The sequence below is a fragment of the Chiloscyllium punctatum genome, chromosome 10, assembly GCF_047496795.1.
Source record: "Chiloscyllium punctatum isolate Juve2018m chromosome 10, sChiPun1.3, whole genome shotgun sequence".
NCBI classification, from domain to species: domain Eukaryota; kingdom Metazoa; phylum Chordata; class Chondrichthyes; order Orectolobiformes; family Hemiscylliidae; genus Chiloscyllium; species Chiloscyllium punctatum.
Window position 1 is genome coordinate 60,932,476 of NC_092748.1, and position 20,776 is coordinate 60,953,251.

Here is a 20,776-nt window from a genome sequence, read left to right on the forward strand (position 1 = left end):
TGGTGTTACCTGTATTCTTGTAGTTTTTCCAGCTTCTTTTCTTATAGCTAACATGCATTCTCATAATGATTGCTACAGTGTTGAAATTATATTGGAATGTGGTAATAGTACCTGACCTAATTACCCCACTGAAGCTCATTCTATTATATACATTATATTTAATAAAAAATGTTAGCTGAAACAATTTCTTTGTTGGAAATGATCAAAATTATTGCCAACTAAACGTGAAAAGTATTTGCAATATGTTTCAAAAATATTCAGACTTCTGCATTATTAAATATCTTTCACAGACCGAATCAACAGGGGAGAACTGGATTTCCACTTCACTGTGTCAGAAATGCTGATACACAAAACATAATCTTAAGATCCATTGAAAGGACATTTGGCAGCCATCATGGATAATTCAGTCATCAAACGATCTATAAAAGTACATGTTACAAAGAAATCTAATAGCATTTCATCTTTAAGAAGAAAAAATAATTGTTGCATTTTGTCAGCAAGAGCTCTTGGTTTGTATGGAAATGAAGATGGTTCTGTGCTCAGAAAAAACTTGACTATCCTCCGTCAGTTAGTATGTCAGGTAAGTTGTGTTTATTGTTCAGAATGTTTACTCAGGATTTTGCATTGTGCATGCACTTTCTTTTTTGCACTTAAACATCTTTATATCATCACACTTTGACAGCAATAAGGGAATACAAATTAACTATGAAGAATAGAGGAGGTCATTGTTTTATACCTGCTTATGAATCAACTGCATAGAAAAATAAATACAATGTTTTAGTGATTGGGACTGTTTAAACTTGAGCTATAGATATAAAATTTACATATGTAATTTGAGTAACAGAAGAAACTATTTTCTTTATACATGGGGGGGGGGGGAGTTGTGAAGCTTTGAAGTATACAGCTTGTGCTGCTGGTTAAATAGGCAAAAAAAATCAACTTTTAAGAATAGGTTAGATTAGTGATTTGAGGTGAATAAAGGAACATCCGAAGAGGGCAGCCTTATGAGCTAGGACAACTGTTTATGGAAAAACTGATATGTCTTGGCCTCTTTCTGTACTATAAATTTGATGTAAGTTAAACACAAGTAATTGTACTGATCAAAAGCAAGAAAAGCAATAAGAAAATCCCCAGCGAGGAACTACTGAGAATTTGGAAACAAATCCAGAATAACCTTTACCATTAATACTAAAAGGAACCAGATGAATTATTTAACACTTCTTTGAAAACTTCATCTGCCTTCTCCCCCTCACCAACAGGAAATTTTAATATCCAAAATAAAAGCTTTTAACAAACTAAAATGTAAATGGCTAATGTGGGTAAAAGTCCTGTATAATGTGGCTAAATGTATCCATTGGAATGAACTTTGCATAACTTTATTAAAGTATTTCAAGTAAAGTTTAGCTATGCCCAAAAATTAGTTTGTCAGTGGAAACGGAGCAACTTTTGTGAACTGATTTAGAAGAGCCCATTGCTGATTTGAGAATAAGAGATGATGAATATGAGGTATAATCTATGCTATATGTGTACTGAGAATTTTTTAATGTGGTATTAAACCTTTTTTAGGGTTTCATACATGTTTGGAATCAATTTCTAACATAATTGCCAAGTTTTGTTTTTAAGTAATTGTAAATGTTGGAATTGATTAGTTAATTTGTGTGTTAAACTTTGAATACCCTTCTATTATTTTGCATTGTGATGCAATGCTACTTCCTAAATAAAGTTTAAAAAGTCTTTAGAAAAATGATCTAGTATTATTAATATGCTATATTTCAGAAATCTACAACTTTTGAGTGTGTTTGGACAAAACAATCAAATTCACCAGTGGTTTATGAAAAAGGAAGGATTTACTTTGATAACTACAGAAGTTGTTTTTGTAGGTAAGTCAAATATTATTAACATAAAATGATGACAAAGTTTGGATCACACCACCTTACATAACTGCATGAAACTATTACCATATAGATATGGCTTGAAACCATAACCCCAACCACCTGGAGATTGCCTAGAGCCCTACGCTATTGTAGCAGTATGCTATAGACAACTAAGCAATCCCACACAAAATGGATCATATCAAAGCTCTGCAATCCTGTTACATTCAATTATGAATGCTGGTGGACAATTCAACAATTAATTGAAGAATGCGGCTGCACAAATATTTGATCCTGAATAATAGGAGAGCCCACAATATCAGTGGAAAAAACATGGCAGAATACTTGTAACATTCACCAAACTGATGATCCACCTCGGCTTTCTTTTAAGATCCCACAGCATTACAAAATCCAGTCTTCAGCCAATTAAATTAGTTCCATGTTATGGCACGAAAGAACTGAATTCACTGGTTACGGAAAAAGCTAATGGCCTTGACAATATCTGGCTGTAGTACTAAAGTTGTGTGCTCTAGAACTAACTGTGCCTCTATCCAAGCAGTTACAACACAGTTACGAACCAGGCATCTGCCTGACAATGTGGAAAATTGCCCAGATATATCCAGTCCACAAAAAGCTGGACAAAACCAAATGGTCAACTTCTGTTCAAACAGCCTACTCCCAATCATCTGCAAAGTAATAGAAGTTGCTGTTGAGAGTGCGAGTTAGCACTGACTGAACAATAATCTTGAATTTTGTTAGGGTGTTTCCACACTTCATTAACGCTTTGGTTTAAACATGAGATAAAGAGCTGAATTCCAGAAGTGGAAGGAGGTAGAGACAAGCTTGCTCAGTTTGATGCAGAGTCTGAGATGTGAGAAAATCTGTTTAACTCAACAATGTTCCTGCAATACCTTTCATTCACAGCTGCCTTATCAATAATTATTTCTTCCCTATCAGCTGTAAGTGTATCAGCAATGCTGTAGTGGGTAGTCCGTATACCGTCTGGGTAGTCCATATACAGTCTTCCACACATTGTAAAGGCATAAATCATGTCTCTCAGCTAGACATTGCAGCCCATCAACTTTTGTGTCCCAGCAATCATTCTGTATTTCCCATAAAACGTGCCGTGTTTGGAATTTTTGTAGATATGATGCTTAGATGTTGACTGTGGAGCTAATAGAAAACTTGCATAGAATCATGTAGCACAGAAACAGACACCTCAGTCTAACTTGTCGACCTTTAGATTAGATTCTCTACAATGTGGAAACAGGCCCTTCGGCCCACCAAGTCCGCACCGACACTCCGAAGAGTAACCCACCCAGACTCATTTCCCTCTGACTAATGCACCTAACGGCTATGGGCAATTTAGCACGGTCAATTCACCTAACCTGCACATCTTTTGACAGTGGGAGGGAAACCGGAGCACCCGGAGGAAACCCATGCAGACACGGGGAGAAGGTGCAAACTCCACACAGGTAGTCGCCCGAGGCTGGAATCGAACCTGGGACCCTGGTGCTGGACCTAGTTTCCCAAACTAAGCTAGTCCCACCTACCTGCTTTTGGTCCATCTCCCTATGAACTTTTCCTAATCATATAACAGTCTAAATGTCTTTTAAATGTTCCGCTGGCAGTTTATTCCACGTGTGAATCACCCTCTGTGTGAAAAGTTTGCCCCTCATGTCCTGTTTAAATCTATTTTCTCTAAAAACATGCCCCCTAGTTTTGAACTCTGACACCCAAGGGAAAAGACCTTTGGTATTCACCTTATCCGTGCCCCTCATGATTTTATAAACCTATATAAAGTCATCCTTCAACCTCCTACACTCCAAGAAAAAACTGCCTGTCACTGCCTATCCAGCCTTTCACTCCCATCCTGGCAGCATCCCAGTAAATCTTCTCCAAACACCGTCCAATGTATTATCGTCCTTCCTTTAGCAGGGTGACCATGTGCAAGCTGGTTCTGTTTGAGAGGATGGATGATTTATGATTAGTCTCATCAGGCTGTCTTGGTGCTTCCATTTGATGAGAAGACTATCAAGTGTATGCTGCAGCTACAAAAACCTTTGTTTTCCTTACTTTTGTCCTTTTGTGTCAGCATTGGTCCTAAGCCAACTTTGCTATACGAACTACCGAAACTTCACAAGTCTCAGAAAATTGAGGATGCATTACTTTGTGAGTCTCCATTGGTGAGTTCCTAATTCTTCCTTTTCTTAGGTACTAAGTTATTAAACTCTCTCATTAAGACTATAGTGTTCCTTTAGCTAGACTTCCTACAAATCTATAACACAACCTCAGATATTAAAATGTGAAATACCCTTTTTAGTTACTTTTGAGAAGCCAGCCAGAGACATCTTTGATTTTCTCCGTACGGATACTTTAAGACCTGAGAGGCCAGGCCAGATCCAAATTACGATTGAGCAATGCACCTTGTCAGTGGAGAGATACAATTGTCATGTTGCTGCTAAGATTGGGGTCTTTTTGTTGCCATTGGAGATAGAAATTGCCCATTAGAGTTTTAAAAGTTATGTTAATACCTGGCCCATCTCATTTCTGGTCTGTCTATTACCGACCTCCTCTTTAGGACTCCTCTGCCAAATCGGCAGCCTTTCAGAAAAATGGGTCGGAGGATGGGGATAACACTTCAGCCTCATTGAAGTAACTGCAGTACATTGGCACCTAGACCAGTTCAAGATTATAGGGTAAACTCAGGGAATCCTGGGCAGCAATGGTAAGGCACAGAACTGACATGATGAAACTTAAGTTCTTTTTCTTTTAACCTGTGCTGTTATGTCTTCTCTATATATAGGCAGAGGAAAAGTTAATAAAACTGCTGTGCCATTGAAATTCGTGTGACCACTTGTCATTCTTCTATTAAATGTTGTGGAAATAACTAAATTGTTTTAACAATCAGTAGGTGTTTTATGAACAATATATGAAATTAGCAAATTGTTTTAAAATGAATAAAGCTGTTTAAATTAAGGCCATTTTTATGCCATACTGTGGATGCTTCATTAGCATGCTTTGTAAGAAAATGAAAAATGTTAATTGAGCCCATTCAAATTGCTAAGGGAAAGAGGGACTAATCATTTTTGAGACAATACTTCAATTTTCATTTTGCACCAGAACCAAGTCTAAGTCTTAACACATTAGTGGGATCATGCTCAGTTCATATTGTGCTGGGATAAAAATAAGTTAGTTCTTTGAGGTTAGTGGCAGTTTGATCTTTGTTTCTTAGATCTTCAATTGCATCTCAGAAAGAAACTTCAAAGTGGGAATAAGTTTAATTATATCTACTTATTAGCCTTGCTGTGGTCATATATGAGATATGCCTTGACGTTTCACAGTGGAAATGCAGTATACAGATGTTTAATGTGTACTTCACATATTCCTGTGCCACTTAGTTCCATGAACATAGACATAGAACATAGAAAAGTACAGCACAGAACAGGCCCTTTGGCCCACGATGTTGTGCCGAGGTTTAATCCTAATATAAAATATAGTAACCTAACCTACGCACCCCTCAACTCACTGCTATCCATGAGCATGTCCAGCAGTCGCTTAAATGTCCCTAATGACTCTGCTTCCACCACCACAGCTGGCAACGCGTGCATGCATTCACAACTCTCTGCATAAAGAACCTTCCTCTGATATCCCCTCTATACCTTTCTCCTAATATCTTAAAACTATGACTCCTTGTACCAGTCAATCCTGCCCTGGGGAAATGTCTCTATCTATTCCACTCATTGTCTTGTATACCTCGGTCAGGTCTGCTCTTTTCTTCCTTCTCTCCAGAGAGAAAAGTCCGAGCTTATTCAACCTTTCTTCATAAGGCAAGCCCTCCAGTCAAGGCAGCATCCTGGTAAACCTCCTTTACACCCTCTCCAAAGCCTCTGTATCGTTCCTTTTAGTAGGGCAACCAGAACTGGACACAATATTCCATGTGTGGTCTCACCAGGGACTTGCAGAGCTGTAGCAAAACTTCGTGGCTCTGAAACTCAATCCCACGTTAATGAAAGCCAAAACACCATATGCTTTCTTAACAACCCTATCAACTTGGCTGGCAACTTTGAGAGATCTATGCACTTGCACACCCAGATCCCTCTGTTCCTTCACACTGCCAAGAATCCTGTCTTTAATCCTATATTCAGCATTTGAGTTTGACCTTCCAAAATGCATCGCTTCGCATTTATCCAGGTTGAACTCCATCTGTCATTTCTCAGCCCAGCTCTGCATCCTGTCTATGTCACACAGCCTGCAGTAGCCCTCAATACTATCAATGGCACCTCCAACCTTTGTGTCATCTGCAAATTTACTAACCCACCCCTCAACCTCCTCATCCAATTCATTTATAAAAACTACAAAGAGCAGAGGCCCAAGAACTGAGCCCTGTGGGACCCCACTCAACACTGACCTCCAGGCAGAATACTTTCCATCTACAACCACTCTGTTTTCTGTCAGCCAACCAATTCTGAATCCAGATTGGCAATCTCTCTGTATCTCATACTTCCTAACTTTATGAATTAGCCTACCATGGGGTACCTTATCAAATGCCTTGCTGAAGGCCATATGCACCACATCCACTGCTCGACCTTCGTCGACCTGTCTTGTCACCTCCTCAAAGAACTCCTTAAGATTTGTGAGGCATGACCTGCCCCTCACAAAGCCACGCTGACTGCCTTTAATCACACTATGCTTTGCCAAATAGTCATAAATCCTATCCCTCAGAACTCTTTCCAAAACTTGGCTGACCACAGACGTAAGACTGACTGGTCTGTAATTGCCAGGGATTTCCCTATTGCCCTTCTTGAAAAGAGGAACAATATTTGCCTCCTTCCAATCCTCCGGTACGACTCCCGTGGAGAGTGAGGAGGCAAAAATCCTCGCCAGTGTCATAGCAACCTCCTTTTTCACTTCCTGGAGCAGCCTAGGATAAATCTGGTCTAGCCGTGGGGACTTGTCAATCTTAATGTTTCCCAGACTTTCCAGCACATCAACTTCATCAATCTTGATCTGGTCAAGCCTGTATCCCAGCTCCTGAAAGATTTCATTCACAATAAGGTTCCTTTCCTTGGTGAAAACCAAACCAAAAAACTTATTTAGGGCTTCCCCTATCTGCTCAGACTCCAAACACAAGTTCCCGACGCTATCTCTTTTTGGCCCTATCTTCTCCCTGATCATTCACTTATTCCTCATACATGAGTAAAATGCCTTTGGGTTCTCCCAAATCCTTCTTGCCAAGCCTTTCTCGTGCCCCCTCTTGGCTCACCTCAGTCCATTTCTGAGCTCCTTTCTAGCAAGCCTGTAATCCTATAAAGCTGTGCTAGATCCTTGCTTTCTCCACCTTACGTAAGCTGCCTTCTTCCTTTTGACGAAAAGCTCCTCTGTTCTCGTCATCCAAGTTTCTTACCCCTTCTTACCTGTCTCAGAGGAACACATTTGTGCATCACTCTCAACAGCTGCTCCTTAAACAGCCTCCACATGTTTGCTATGCCCTTTCTGTGGAACAATTGCTCCCAGTCTTACTTCCCAATTCCTGTCTGATAGCGTCATAACTTTCTTTTTCCCCAATTAAATATCTTCCCTCAGTAACTGCTCCTTTCCCTCTCCAAGGCTATGGTAAATGTGAGGGTGTTGTGATCACTGTCATCGAAGTGTTCTCCCACCGTGAGATATGACACCTGTCCTGGCTTGTTGCCAAGCACCAAATCCAAAATGGCCTCTCCCCTCGTTGGTCTGTCTACATACTGAGTAAGGAAACCCTCCTGAACACACCTATCAAAAACGGCTCTATCCAAACCATCTGCACTAAGGAGGTTCCAGTCGATATTGGGAAAGTTGAAATCACCCATAACAACAACCCTGCTACTTGTGCATTTTTCCAGAATCTGCCCACCTATGAGTTCTTCAATGAAAATGTCATTTCATTTCTAAAGGGTGAACAAGTTCTCTAAGATTGAAAATAGAGAGTGGAGATTAATATGTTTGATATTCCATGGTTTTATTCTATGTTTATTTGTGTTTACTTGTTCATCTGAACCAGAAATGCTGTAACCTGAAAGGCTGTGAATCGGGTGCTGGGAAGTGGGATGAGAATGGGTGGCTAGTTAATTCAGGCAGCATGGACACATACACTGAATGGCCTCTTTTTGTGCTGTAACTATCATATGCTTCTCTTCTGTTGTTAGCCTTCATTATTTAGTGGTTCTGATACATTGACATGGCTCATCACAAAAACATTTTCAACACTTAGAATGGAAATGTTAGAAACAAGTTTCTTTGTATGATTTGGCCACTTATGGAACTCTGTAACTATGAATTAATTAAAAGTTTAATGTAAAGGAGAAAATATGATTGATCAGTTGCAAAAGGTGACAATAATTATTTTACTTAGTTTTCCTACAGTTCCATTTATCACAACTTCTCTATTAATGCAAAATCCGTATCAATTATGAGTAATGTTTTGACAACCAACTTTGACAAAGGACATATAATATTTATATCACATCGTTTTTATTATTTGTTCGTGGTATATGAATGCTGCTGGCTAGGCCAGTATTTATTTCCCACTCCAGACTGCCTTTGAGAAGGTGGTGATGAGCTGCTTTCTTGAACTGTTGCAGTCCTTGGTGTGTAGGTACACAGGATGGGAGTTCCAGGGTTTTGACCAAGTGGCACTGAAGAAATAGCAGTATAGTTTTAAGTGGATTAGAGGAGAATTTGTAAGTGGTAGCAATCACTTGTATCTGTTTTCCTTGTTCTTCTAGCTGGTAAATATTGTAGGTTTGAAAAGTGTGACCAAAGGAGTCTGGGTGAGTAATTGCAGTGTAGATTACAGACGGTACACACTGCAGCTATGGTGTGGTAAGAGTGAAGGTGGTGAATGAGGTGACACTCAAGTGGGCAGCTTTGTCCTGGATGGTTTTGAGCTTCTTAAGTGTTGTTGAAACTGCACCCATTAGGCAACTGGAGAGTATTCTATCACACTCCTGATTTCTGCGTTGTAGATGGTGGGCAGATTCTGAGACAAGAATTTGGTGACAAGAATTTAATAAGTATGGAATGGATATTATTTGTGGAACTTTTATGAGGCACAGCGTTGTTATCTTGAATTTGCAGTTGTACATTTTGTTATCAGTATTGATAATACCACCGTGCCCATCGTCATTTCTGCATCTTTAAAAACCTTGGATCTATTCTGAATATTTTTACTCGACTGAATAATGCACAAAGTGGTGTGGCTACAACAGAATTGTGGAGAGATTCTCGGAAGATGGGGTAATATTTGAAAGCAGTAATATTTATTGACTTATTCTTTTTCACCCTTGACCCACTTTTCCAAAGCCTTGTCATCTCTTTTTTTTTCCCTAAACCCCACCATAACCAGACCATGTCACCTCGGCGCCACATGATTTCATATGTCTTTTACTGTAACAGTGGCTTTCTGTTAGGATATTTTTGTTTGTATAAAGTTATAACATTAAATTTTAAATCATTTTCAGAATTCAATTTTTTTTAACATTTAAGGGAGAAATGTTGCCCAAACCATCAGACCATGTACCATCACTCCTCGCTCTGACTGCAAACAACTGGCTCATTCGTATGTCAATTAAGACTGCAGAAATTCTAGAAAAAATCTACCTCTCGTCTCAGTGGAAATTCAGGTATTCAAACTATCGTTTCTTGTAAAAGATTTGTTTGAGTGATAAAGCATAAGTTGTTTCATTATGCAGTCCAATATTTGCTGTTGTAGAATAGCTTACCATTTCTTCTACTTATTTTCTTCAAATTTAAAAACAAGGAACATTTCATAGGTACTTGTGGAGTCTTTATTCATTTGTGCCACTTCAAGTACGTACATAGAAACAGTCTATTTAACATAGCACAGAATGAGGCCATTCACTCACCATGTCTGTGCAGGCTCTTGGAAAGAACTATTCAATACTCTGACTCTCCTGGGTGCAATTTACCTTTTTAAGTATATCAGTTCCCTTCTGAAAGTTATAGATCTGCGTCCAGTGCCTGTTCACGTGTGTGTTCCAAATTACTGTTTGAAAATAAACTTCCCTGTACTTTGCCGAATAACTTCAAATTTTTGACCTCTCCTTCCTGACATTTCTGTCAGCGGAATCAGTTTCCGTCTAACTTACCACATCAAAATCCTTCGATTAAATCTCCCTTTTACCTTCTTTGCTTCATGGAAAATAACTCCTGCTTCTTTCATTTCTTCATGTAAATGAATTTGTGCTTCCATTCTAATTAATCGACACTGAACCCTCTTCCAAAGCCTTGCTGTCTTTCCTATATTGTGGTGTCCAGATTTAGCCACAATACTCTGAGTAAGACCTGGTGAAACTAAGAGAGCAAAAAACAATCAAAGACATAAAATAGAAAGGCTAACATAACTGATAAAGAAATCAAACTGAGAGCATAAACCTTTGATCTGAATAGCTTACTTCTACATAACAACAACATTTGGCAAAGAGATGGCAGCAACATTACTTATGTAAACAATGTATCAGAAAAAAATAGAGTAAAGAAAGCAGCTACTATGATTCCATACATCATAAAGGATATAGGGAGCAATTTTACCTTTTTCGAAATGTGTTGGGGTGGGCATGTTTGGTGCCTAACATGCCAACCTCAGTGCTGAGAATCTGCAACTAATTCTGCTCCTTTCAGCTTATTAAGTGCTGACACATGAGCACGTGTGAGTTTCCCAGCTTATTGCAGGCCTTTTTACTTGTTTTGAGATTGGCTAGCAGCTTCTGGAACCTAAAGATAACAGGTTGAGTCCTATTCTTTGGTGGATCCATTGACAGGAAGCCAAGTCTATGTTTAGGGAGAGGGGAGTTGGAGTCAAAGGCTGGTGTTTGTTAGCCCTCTCTTTGGGCAACTGGAGGCCTCTCCACCAACCCAGTCGTCAAGCTGTCCTTTGAAACTAGTCATCAATCCCACACGCCAGGAAAGCAGGTGATCAGGGAGGTGGTGAATTGAGGCCCGTAAGTATCCATTAATTGAGTAATGAAGGACCTTAATTTGTGGTGGGTCAAGTACATCATAGACCTTATCACTCTGTCTCTCTCTCTGCTTCTCTGTCTGTCTTTCTGTCGCTCTCTATCTCTATGTCTACAGGAAAACATGACCAATTATTTTCCCTTTTGACACCCTCAATGGAAGGTGAATTCATGAAACTATAGATGAATTAATTAAGCATAAGTGGTAACAAAAAAATTAAGGAATCATTGATACAGATGTAATAATAAAAGCTAGAAACTGAAAATACAATGGAGATTATTTTCAACGGAGAGTGCTATGCTCAACCAACCTTTTAGAATTTTACAAAGAACTAACAGATTAAACAAGGATAGTGTAGTGGATGTAATAAATTTGAATTCTAAAATAACCTTTGATAAGTTCCACATAATAGACTTGACTTAGGGTCAGTCTATATTGAATCAGGATGGTACTTGTGGCACAGAGCTGGTGTGACTTCCTCTGCGCAAGAAGGTCTGGTTCAAGTCTCACCTGCTCTATAGATGTGTCATAACATGTCTGAATAGATTGATTAAAAATATCTATATGGAATCAGGCAAAACGTGGCAGAGTTAATAGCAAGATTTCTACAAGCAGAAACTGAATGTAAAGGTTAAGCTCAGCTACACAGACTGGCAAAAGATGAGAGGTGGTTTTTCGTTGCTTCTAGGAATCCAGCTGTTGATGATTCATGTTAATGGTTTAGCAAAACAAGCTCAAAATCTGTGAAGATAATAGACCAAAGTGTGACAAAATGGTGCTCAAGATGGTGCTTAACTGACAAATGAGTTTTGATCAAATATGGGTGAGACAGATCATTTTGGTAGATAAGTCAAAGCTGCCATCTACTGCTGGATATTAACATTCTTAATGGGCAAAAGAGCAAAGAGATCTTGGGTTACCAAGATCAAAACTACCAATGCAAGTTAATTAGACCAAGCAAACCAATCACTGAGTTTCATTGCTAGAGGGATATAACTTAAAAACAATAAATAATGGAAACTTTATAAAAGCTTGGGCTACAATTGGAAACGGAGATACATATGTATGTAGAGTATATAGAGTCAGCAAGGCTCTGTGGTACAGTGATAGTGACCCTGGTAGAGCCTACGTTCATGTCATCTTCTTCTGAGATGTGTCATAACACACCAAACAGGTTGATTTAAAAATACATAGATGACAGTTGCTTTACTATGCATCATGCATAGTGTTAAAAAGAATGTAGAGGTATTGGAGAAGGTGCAAAAAAGATTTACAAAGATGATACTAGAATTGAGAGGTTACAGATGTTAGAAATAGGCAAGGTAAAAGATTTTGGAACTTGAGGGGAATTCAAAAATAGGTAGAAATAAAAACAGAAAGAAGCTGTTCCCTAAGAAATACAATTGGGAATTCAGGGGAAAAAAGCTTATTTACCCAACAGATGCTCAATATATGAAATGTGCTACCACATGGAGTGTTACGACATGGGCAGTGAACACTTCTGTTAATTAGACCAAGCATCCAGAAAAGCTCACCTTGCCTCATAATCTGTTAAAATAGAGAACTCCCAAATTCCAGTATTTAAAGAAAATAACATAAATTTATTCTTTAATTCTAAAAGTGAACATTAAACAACAACTATTTACAACTGTTAGCTCCCCTTTCTCTTAACTGCTTATTACCTGCCTCCAACTCTATAACAATATACTGTTCGAATAAAACACTTATTAAAATTACATCAACTTAATTTCAAAACCATATTGCGGCCATTGCCTTCAGTGTCTTTCTTCTTCCGGTTGAAGATCTCCCTGGGTCGTCATCTTTCTTTTTACTGTGAAGATGCTTCATATGAAAAGGTACCCTTTGATTGAGAATGTTTCAATGTCTTGGGTTTCTCTCAATGGCAGTTGTTTCTGTCTGATTTTCAAACTGCCTGCCTTTTTTATATCCCTAACATCGGATCATATCATTGGTTCGATGTTGGCAAAACAATAAATTCAAACTCGATTGGATTGTAGTATCTTGGGGTATAATTTAAACTGATTAAATTCAAATTGTTGTCAAAACAGCAACCAACCAACTCAGGTATCTATTTCACAGCCAAATGTTACATATTTTCAATTTTCCAGTATACTCTGAGACTGCTGTTGTAAGCTGTCAGTGCAGAACGGCATTCACTCTCTCTTTAAACATACAGTACACACCTTCAACTTCATAACAAAAGTAATTGAAACACATAGCCTAGATGCAGTAAGAGGAAGCTAAATAAATACATGAGAAAGAAAAGAATAAAAGAGCATGATTTAAAACAATGTTTCCCAAACCTTTCCCCACAGTGACCTCAGTTCAAGTCTTGAAAATTCTTGTGATACCAGTCAGAACTGATGCCTGGGGAGGGAGGGTCTGGGTGAAGGTGTCTATTAGTATGTGAGCATAGCTGTTGTAACGGAGTCAGCTCCATAGTGGCCGTTGCTGCCTTGGAGTCCATAACCTTGTGTAGGGTCCCAACTTCCACTTCAGAAAGCCTTACTGTAAATGTTAAACTAACAGTGATGGGAGGAAGCTTTTGAGGATCTAACATCAACATGGACTAGTTGGGCCAAATTGCCGACTTGTGTTTCAGACTCTGTATAATTTGATGTTCTATGATGTTTGTACAATTAATTATAATTAACAGGTATTTGACTTGGGACGATACTCAAGAGACAATAGTAGCCAAGACTACACAGAATAAAGTTACAGCTGTAGCTAGAGCGGTGAGTTGTGGCGATGATCTACAGTGTGGAGGTGATGATTTAAGTGCAATCTTGGTATAAAACTACACTGAATTTTCTGGAATTCTTTGCTTCTTGGTGTTGCTAATTAGCTGCTGTTGATAGTCAATATTCATTTTGAACATGCTTAGTGGAAAGACTTTTGAAATGACTAAGTTGTGAAAGACTTTTTTTTGTTTTTGCTGTAGTGCTACTTATGTCTTTCTGCAGATGAAGATTAACAATGTTGTTAGCAATTCTCTACAAGCATTTGCTACCTATAATTGCAATATACACTCAATAAATATCACTTAATTTTGATGAATACTGGCTACTGCGTCAATTTAATGGCAGTTTTTTTTAATGCAACCCATTTCAGAAAATTGGTAAATTTCCAAACGAGAATGAGAGTTGTTCTTTGGCAGTATTCGACCAATTCGTAATGATTACACCAGAATGTTTAATCCTAATGTGCGGGGTGGTAACAAACAATGAGTAACATTAAACAATACCTTAAGGAAATCAACTTGGCAAAATGTTTTAAATAGATTAATTAATTTGGCCAAATTGCTTTTGAGCTATCTGCAGAGAAAGCATGTTTAGTCTTTTTTTTGCATCAGGGAACTACTTTGCTTCCAACTAGGGAATCTATCACTACTTTGAAATTACTGGATGAGGTATTGCAGGCTATAGTTACTCTTGTCACACTGTGGTGCAACTCATTAATGTACAAACGATTCTCATTACTTGGCCCTTGAAGGCATTCTTAAAAAGACCTTCCTTTTCTTCCTATTACCTGTTTGTGGTGATTAATTTTAAACCTACGTTTGCACAGCTTATTTATTACATAAACTGGCTTTAGTTATGCTATTAAAATGTTCTAGTTTTAAAGTAAAATAAGCAGATAAATTATTATATAAGCTGACTGTACTAGAGTTATAACTCAGCACCCTTTCACATTTTATGTATATTTCACTTATTGTACTGAGAGTAGCAACATGGGGTTCAATGAGCCAACACTCTGCTTGATTTGTCGGGTATGCAGACAACACATCTGCACTAATGCTTAATTTAATCCTGGTATGTTTAAAATACATTCAAGAGATCCCTTGTGATACCCAAATTGACACTTGCAATGTTGAACCCAAATGAATTATCTGCCTGAGGATATTCTCTTTACTTCTCTTGGGACAAGGTGATCCCTGATTTAGAATTGTTGAATATTGGAATGGTTCTTGCTCTACAAAAATTGGATTGTTTTCTGTTTGCTTTACTTTAAATAACAATTGTTACTGTCTTTCAGGCTGGAATTCAACACTCAGTTCTTTTACATTTAGCTCTGTTCAGAGTTCTACCTCTTACATTTGTAGGAATGCTGGCTATTGATAAAAATGTAAGTTTCTTTATTTTGAAAGGATCTCTATATTGTAATTTGCATTAATTACATCAAAACTACTTCCTGCACGTTTTCTGTCCCTGATTTAACAATTACCCCAATAACCGAATTGTATAGATCTGAGAATCCATAAAACAATGAATTCTCAATGTTGTAAAACTAGCTTTTCTCCCTGTATCTTCTCATGTATGTCATCCAACACCAGGTTATAGTCCAACAGGTTTAATTAGAAGCACATATCTTTTGGAGCGACGCTCCTTCATCAGGTGATTGTCGCTCGGAAAGCTAGTGTGCTTCCAATTAAACCTGTTGGACTATAACCTGGTGTTGTGTGATTTTTAACTTTGTACACCCCAGTCCAACTGGTGCACCTCCAAATCATGTATGTCATGTATTTGTCATGTATAGGATTTCATCCAATTTATGTCTTGTCTGCAGCTCTCTGTAGTTTGTGCTGACCATCTGCACATACAAATCGCTTATACTTGGCTGATTTTTATTCTGTCCGTGTGGACTACACACTCCAAGCTGCCTGTTGTGGTTAGACCTTGATCCTAGCAGCTGGACCCGACTCATTTCTGAGAAATAAATTGTCATTCAGTTATTTCGTGCATGCCCTCCGTTTCATCTCATTGAGGCTCAAGTCTACCGCCTCAGACTGCCCATATCCACCTCTCTCACATCAAAACTTGGAGTTCCTCACTTCATTATCATTTGCTTCTATGTTACTGAATTGTTTAAAAAAAACTTGTTATTCTGCATGGTCTTTTCAATTTCACCTTCAGGTGACTGTCTATGTGTGGAGTTTGCAAATTCTCCCCGTGTCTACGTTGGTTTTCTCTGGTTGCTCTGGTTTCCTCCCAGTGTGCAGGTTGGGTGGATTGGCCATGCTAAATTGTCCATGGTGTCCAGGGATGTGCGAGCTAGGTGGATTTATGGGAAATGCAGGTTTACTGTGATAGGCTAGGGGGTTGGGTCTGAGAGAGACAGTGTTTGGAGGGTTGATGTGGACTCAATGGGCTGAATGGCCTGCTTCAATACTGCAGGGATTCTATGATTTTATGATCAGATTTCTTCCCTAAAGGAAGTTAATAAACAAGATGGGCTTTTACAACAATCAATTATAGTGTCATGGTCACCATTAATGAGACTAACATCTGATCAAGATTTATGAATTATACTTTAAATTCCATCAGCTGGGATAATTAATTTGAAACTCTGTCCCCAGAGCTTTAGCCTGGCTTTTAGATTACTAGTATAGTGATGTTATCATTATGCCACTGCCTGTATTCAAATAGTTAAGTGATTTAGCGAACCACTGCTCACGCTGACTGAAGGACCTTGAATTAGAGGTACTACTATACGTTTTTGGGTTTCCTTAGATTGTTTAGAACATTGAGTTGGATAAACTATTGTTTTATGATATGATCAGTGCCACTGGAAATCTGCTTGCAGTATATAAAATTTCAAGATGAAATCATTAGTCTTATGTTTGTAAGTATGGAATAACAATGTGGCGAATTAATGTTGAGTTTGTTCAATAATGTAGGTTGTCTTTGGAAGATTGTGCATCAGTTTGCAACAGTGAATTGATATTAGACAACCTGAAAGTTACCTTAAAAAGAAAGGTGCTGTTGAAACTTTTCATTTTATATTTAACAGGGCATGAGCAAGATTGCAAATTTCAAAGGAAATAAGAATTTGTACTATGAGAACAGGATGTTGCTTGGTTGAATCTTGATTGTTCTAGGTAATCAGATTAGATTACTTACTTACAGTGTGGAAACAGGCCCTTCAGCCCAACAAGTCCACACCGACCCGCCAAAGTGCGACCCGCCCATACCCCTACATTTACCCCTTCATCTAACACTACGGGCAATTTAGCATGGCCAATTCACCTGACCTGCACATCTTTGGACTGTGGGAGGAAACAAGGGCACCCGGCCATGTTATGCCTGTATGTTGGACTGCAAGTCCCAACATTTGGCCGATCATATCAAACATCATGTTCCTTCAGTCAGTTGCAATAGGCAGATTACTGACAGTACACAACTAGCCAGTGCTTGTATAACTCAGAATTTAGGGCAGAATATTGTTGAGATTTCAGCAATATGGACTATGGTGAGATGTGTGGCCAAATAAGATAACAAGTGAGGTGACACCCATCTCAACTATCTTTTATACTTTTTCCAAGCAGCATGGTGAGATTCTCCCTAGGTAGAGTGAGTTGCCAACTGACTGATTATTGGTTGTTAAAAAGCCTGCAAACAGCCCAATACGCCTCATTAATACTTAGCCTCCCAACTTAGCAAATTTGTCAAACGAAATGCGATGTCGGGACACACTGCACTCAGGGACACGCATCCAATCCATGGATTGGACCACACTACATCTTCGGGCCCTGTTCTTGTTCTCATAGCACTCTCTGTCTCACACTCTATTGAGATGCTCATAGCATCCCTGCTTTACATTGCCTTGTCTTGACCTTTTTGCACTTTTCCCCCTCAGGCAAAGATACCAGGCTTATATTACTGTTACCTTGCTATGCTGATTAGTGCAGACACAAAGCTAGGAACCTTGTCATAGTTGTCAGCAGGCCTCAGTCAAGGCAAGGGGTGGGGGTAGCCTTTGCTCAGGCATTTAGGATAGACAATAAATAGACAAATAAACACACCAGCCAGGGGTACTCACATCCCATAAGTGAATAATAAGATATTCAGTTTGCATGCAGACACCTGGTCCCCAGTCTATGAATGTATATAACTTCTAGCAAATTAAGTGAGCCATATTGTGAGCCAGACTCATCATCTTAAATTAGTTGTTCGTGTAATTCCTCGACCGCCTGGGATTTTTCAGCAGGTGTTTCCAAATCACAGGATCACATCTTAAATTAGACGGAATCTTTTTTGGTTAAGTCGGAGTTACATCATGCTTTTTTGAAGGTTTGTTGCCGCCAGTTTTCTCCAACCTCACCTCATTAATTTTCTACCATGTTCCTACGGCACCTCTCACTTCCAATTTCTATTCCATTTTACTATGCACTATTCCTGGAACAAATCACCTCCCAAGTATCCCAGAATTCACCATCATCCCTTGCATCTATGCCATCTTTAAAAAGAAAATTCTGCATCTGGACAACGCTGTCAGTCCAAAGCTGCCCTGTGTGATTCCTGATATTTGCCCTGGATGTGCCGGACAGATGGAATTCAGTAGCCTGCTTTGTGGACAGGTCATGGAATTCCTGCTGGAGGGATAGTGCAGCTATGGAACTTTCTCCTCTCCCGGGACCAGTAGTGGATGTCATGTTAGCCTGTTCAGAGGTTGCAATCCATGTTGAAGCAGTCTCAGCATCTGGAGGAATGCTCAGTGCTGTAGGAAGAAGGTCAACATCCTTCTCAAATCCTCCAGAGTATGTGCCACCATCCACTCTCCAATACCCACACTCTACTACTACATCCAACTCCCACCAAAACTCATGCTGTCACTCTCACTGTTGCATGCAACATCTTCTGTTACTTGCTCACACTCACCAATATCACTAACATTGCATGGACTCTGTTGTTGCCCACTCATTCATGCTGAGTATATCCCCTCCTGCATTAACAATATTAGCTGTGTCACCCACTTTCATCTCCTGTAATATCTACCTCTAATTTCATAAGGAAAATAGGGTGGAAAGGGTCAAGGCAATCTGGACTGGTATTGTAGGTTGCTCACATTCTGTGAGCTGCGTTCCTGAACCGTTAATCCTTATGCTTTAGGTAGAACCACAAAAGCTGTTTGGAAGGGAGTTCCAGGATTTTGCCCCAGTGACACAGAAGGATTGATGACATATTCCGAAGTTTGGATGGTGAGTGGCTTGGAGCAGAACATGAAGGTGGTAGTGTTTCCAAGTATTTGCTGTTGTTGTCCCTTTAGATGGTAGGGGTCATTGGTTAGGAAGGTGCTGTCTAAGGAACATCCAGGCATTATGCCTTTTTAGAGTTAAGCAAAAGAGAGAGGGGCAGTGGTGCAATCTCCATGGTAACCCATTAGCAAATTTACTGCCTGTGAAATTTGACATTCTTGTTTGTTCTAATGAGTCAGAAAATGTCAACAGCCTGTGAATTTTTCAGCAATACTGAATGTAGATTCAATCAGGAGAAACTCAGCTGGTCTGTAAGAGTCTGTGGAGAGTGAAAGCAGAGCTAACCTTTAAAGTTCAGTGACACTTCTGAGTCCTTCAGACTCTTCATCTGAACAAGGGTCACTAAACTTGAAGCATTAACTCTCCACAAATGTTGTCAGATCGGCTGAGTTTCACCAGCAAATCTTGTTTGATCTCCAGCATCCCGTGTTCTTTGTTTTATTTTAGAATTCAGTGAGGTACTATTGAAGACTGACATTCCCACGATGCAGAGAGAATTGAAAAGTTTGGGTTTTACATCAAACCGTACAACGGTTATAGTGTGCAGAGAGGAAGTCTTCAGAATTACAAAATGTTACACTGAGATAAATATGACAGTTTCTAATGGTCCTTAGGCTGGTAATGAAAAATTTCAAATTTAGCATTAAAGGGTTGGGTTAGAAATCAGAATAAGAAGAATTCACCCTAGAGTGTAAAAGCTGACATGGATCAGTTGAAATGAATGGTTTGTTTCTGAATAATTGTGTTTTACAATTCTATTGCAGCTGTTTAAAGCATGTGACTATGTAATGTATGTTAACGACTTATGGGCGGTGGGTTGTATTTATACCTTGACACTACATTTTCCAAAAGTATATTTCTGGCTAAAACTAGGAGTTGCACATCCATGAATTACAGTTGTTTCAATTAGAAAAAACCAACTCAATTTTGCAATATTAAATACAACAATGAGTTCGACAGAGTTCAAATAGTATGCCAAAATGTGACGCCCATGATTGATATAACTTAGTAAAACTTTTTAATACCGTATTCTTCAACTTATAGATTTTTGGAAACAATGTAACCGATGCCACTGTTTCTCATGGTTTACTCATTGTGATGTACAGCATGGGATTGGTCAAGCTTTACAGTTTGCAGTGGATTATTGAGAAGGTAAAATAAGAAAACAGTGTATATTGGAGAATGCTGAATCTGTTGAGCATGAAGCATATTAGTTGGAACAGCTCTGCAATCTGAAAAATCATAGCTTTATTCAAGAAGTTTACGACAATAATAATTTAACCACAGAGAAAGTTTTGATTGACAAGTGCAAAGAGCATAATCCAGGTAACAGGTGAATAAAGTGAGGTATTGTAGTAGGTCAAGGGCAGATTAAACAAAGGTAAACTGATACTCTTCTGGATTGGACTTTGATAAAGGAATCATTTCCCAAGGCAAAGTCGAAGAGCTAAAGAACTGAAAGTTGGGTCTTAATGAGAACAGGAAATGAAGTCAGGATACTTTTGATGGAAATTCACAACATTTGAGATGTATTAAATTTTTGTCAATAAAATAGTGTCTCTTTTTTCAAGTCTGTTTCTTGAGTTCTAGTAAGCACAAGACAAATGCTTCAACTTCTATCTCTTTTCAGCAACATTTAATTTAGTACAATTACAGGCTAATGCTATTAGAATATTGGATGTTTCTTTGACTTAAATGTCTCATTGGAAAGATATTACTTTCACCTTGGGCAGCACTACTTTTGGAGAATACTAGACTATCAACTTTGTGCTTAAATTCCAAAATGCAACTTGAATCCACAACCTTCTGATTCGAGAGGCAACTGTGTTACTTA

The 20,776-nt window shown here is 38.7% G+C and overlaps 1 protein-coding gene across 3 annotated transcripts in view; it reads left to right on the forward strand.

The window, feature by feature from the left end:
- Positions 1-20,776, forward strand: part of dcaf17 (ddb1 and cul4 associated factor 17) — a 52,588-nt gene that overhangs the window by 2,072 nt on the left and 29,740 nt on the right. For 2 of the 3 annotated variants that reach the window (XM_072579320.1, XM_072579322.1), the window contains exons 2-8: positions 291-580; positions 1,777-1,880; positions 3,967-4,057; positions 9,396-9,532; positions 13,564-13,642; positions 14,943-15,032; positions 19,987-20,094. In XM_072579320.1, coding sequence (XP_072435421.1) covers positions 395-580; positions 1,777-1,880; positions 3,967-4,057; positions 9,396-9,532; positions 13,564-13,642; positions 14,943-15,032; positions 19,987-20,094 — 795 coding nt within the window. In that variant the 5' untranslated portion in view covers positions 291-394. The remainder of the gene's footprint in view (positions 1-290; positions 581-1,776; positions 1,881-3,966; positions 4,058-9,395; positions 9,533-13,563; positions 13,643-14,942; positions 15,033-19,986; positions 20,095-20,776) is intronic. The other variant, XM_072579321.1, reaches the window with a different exon arrangement.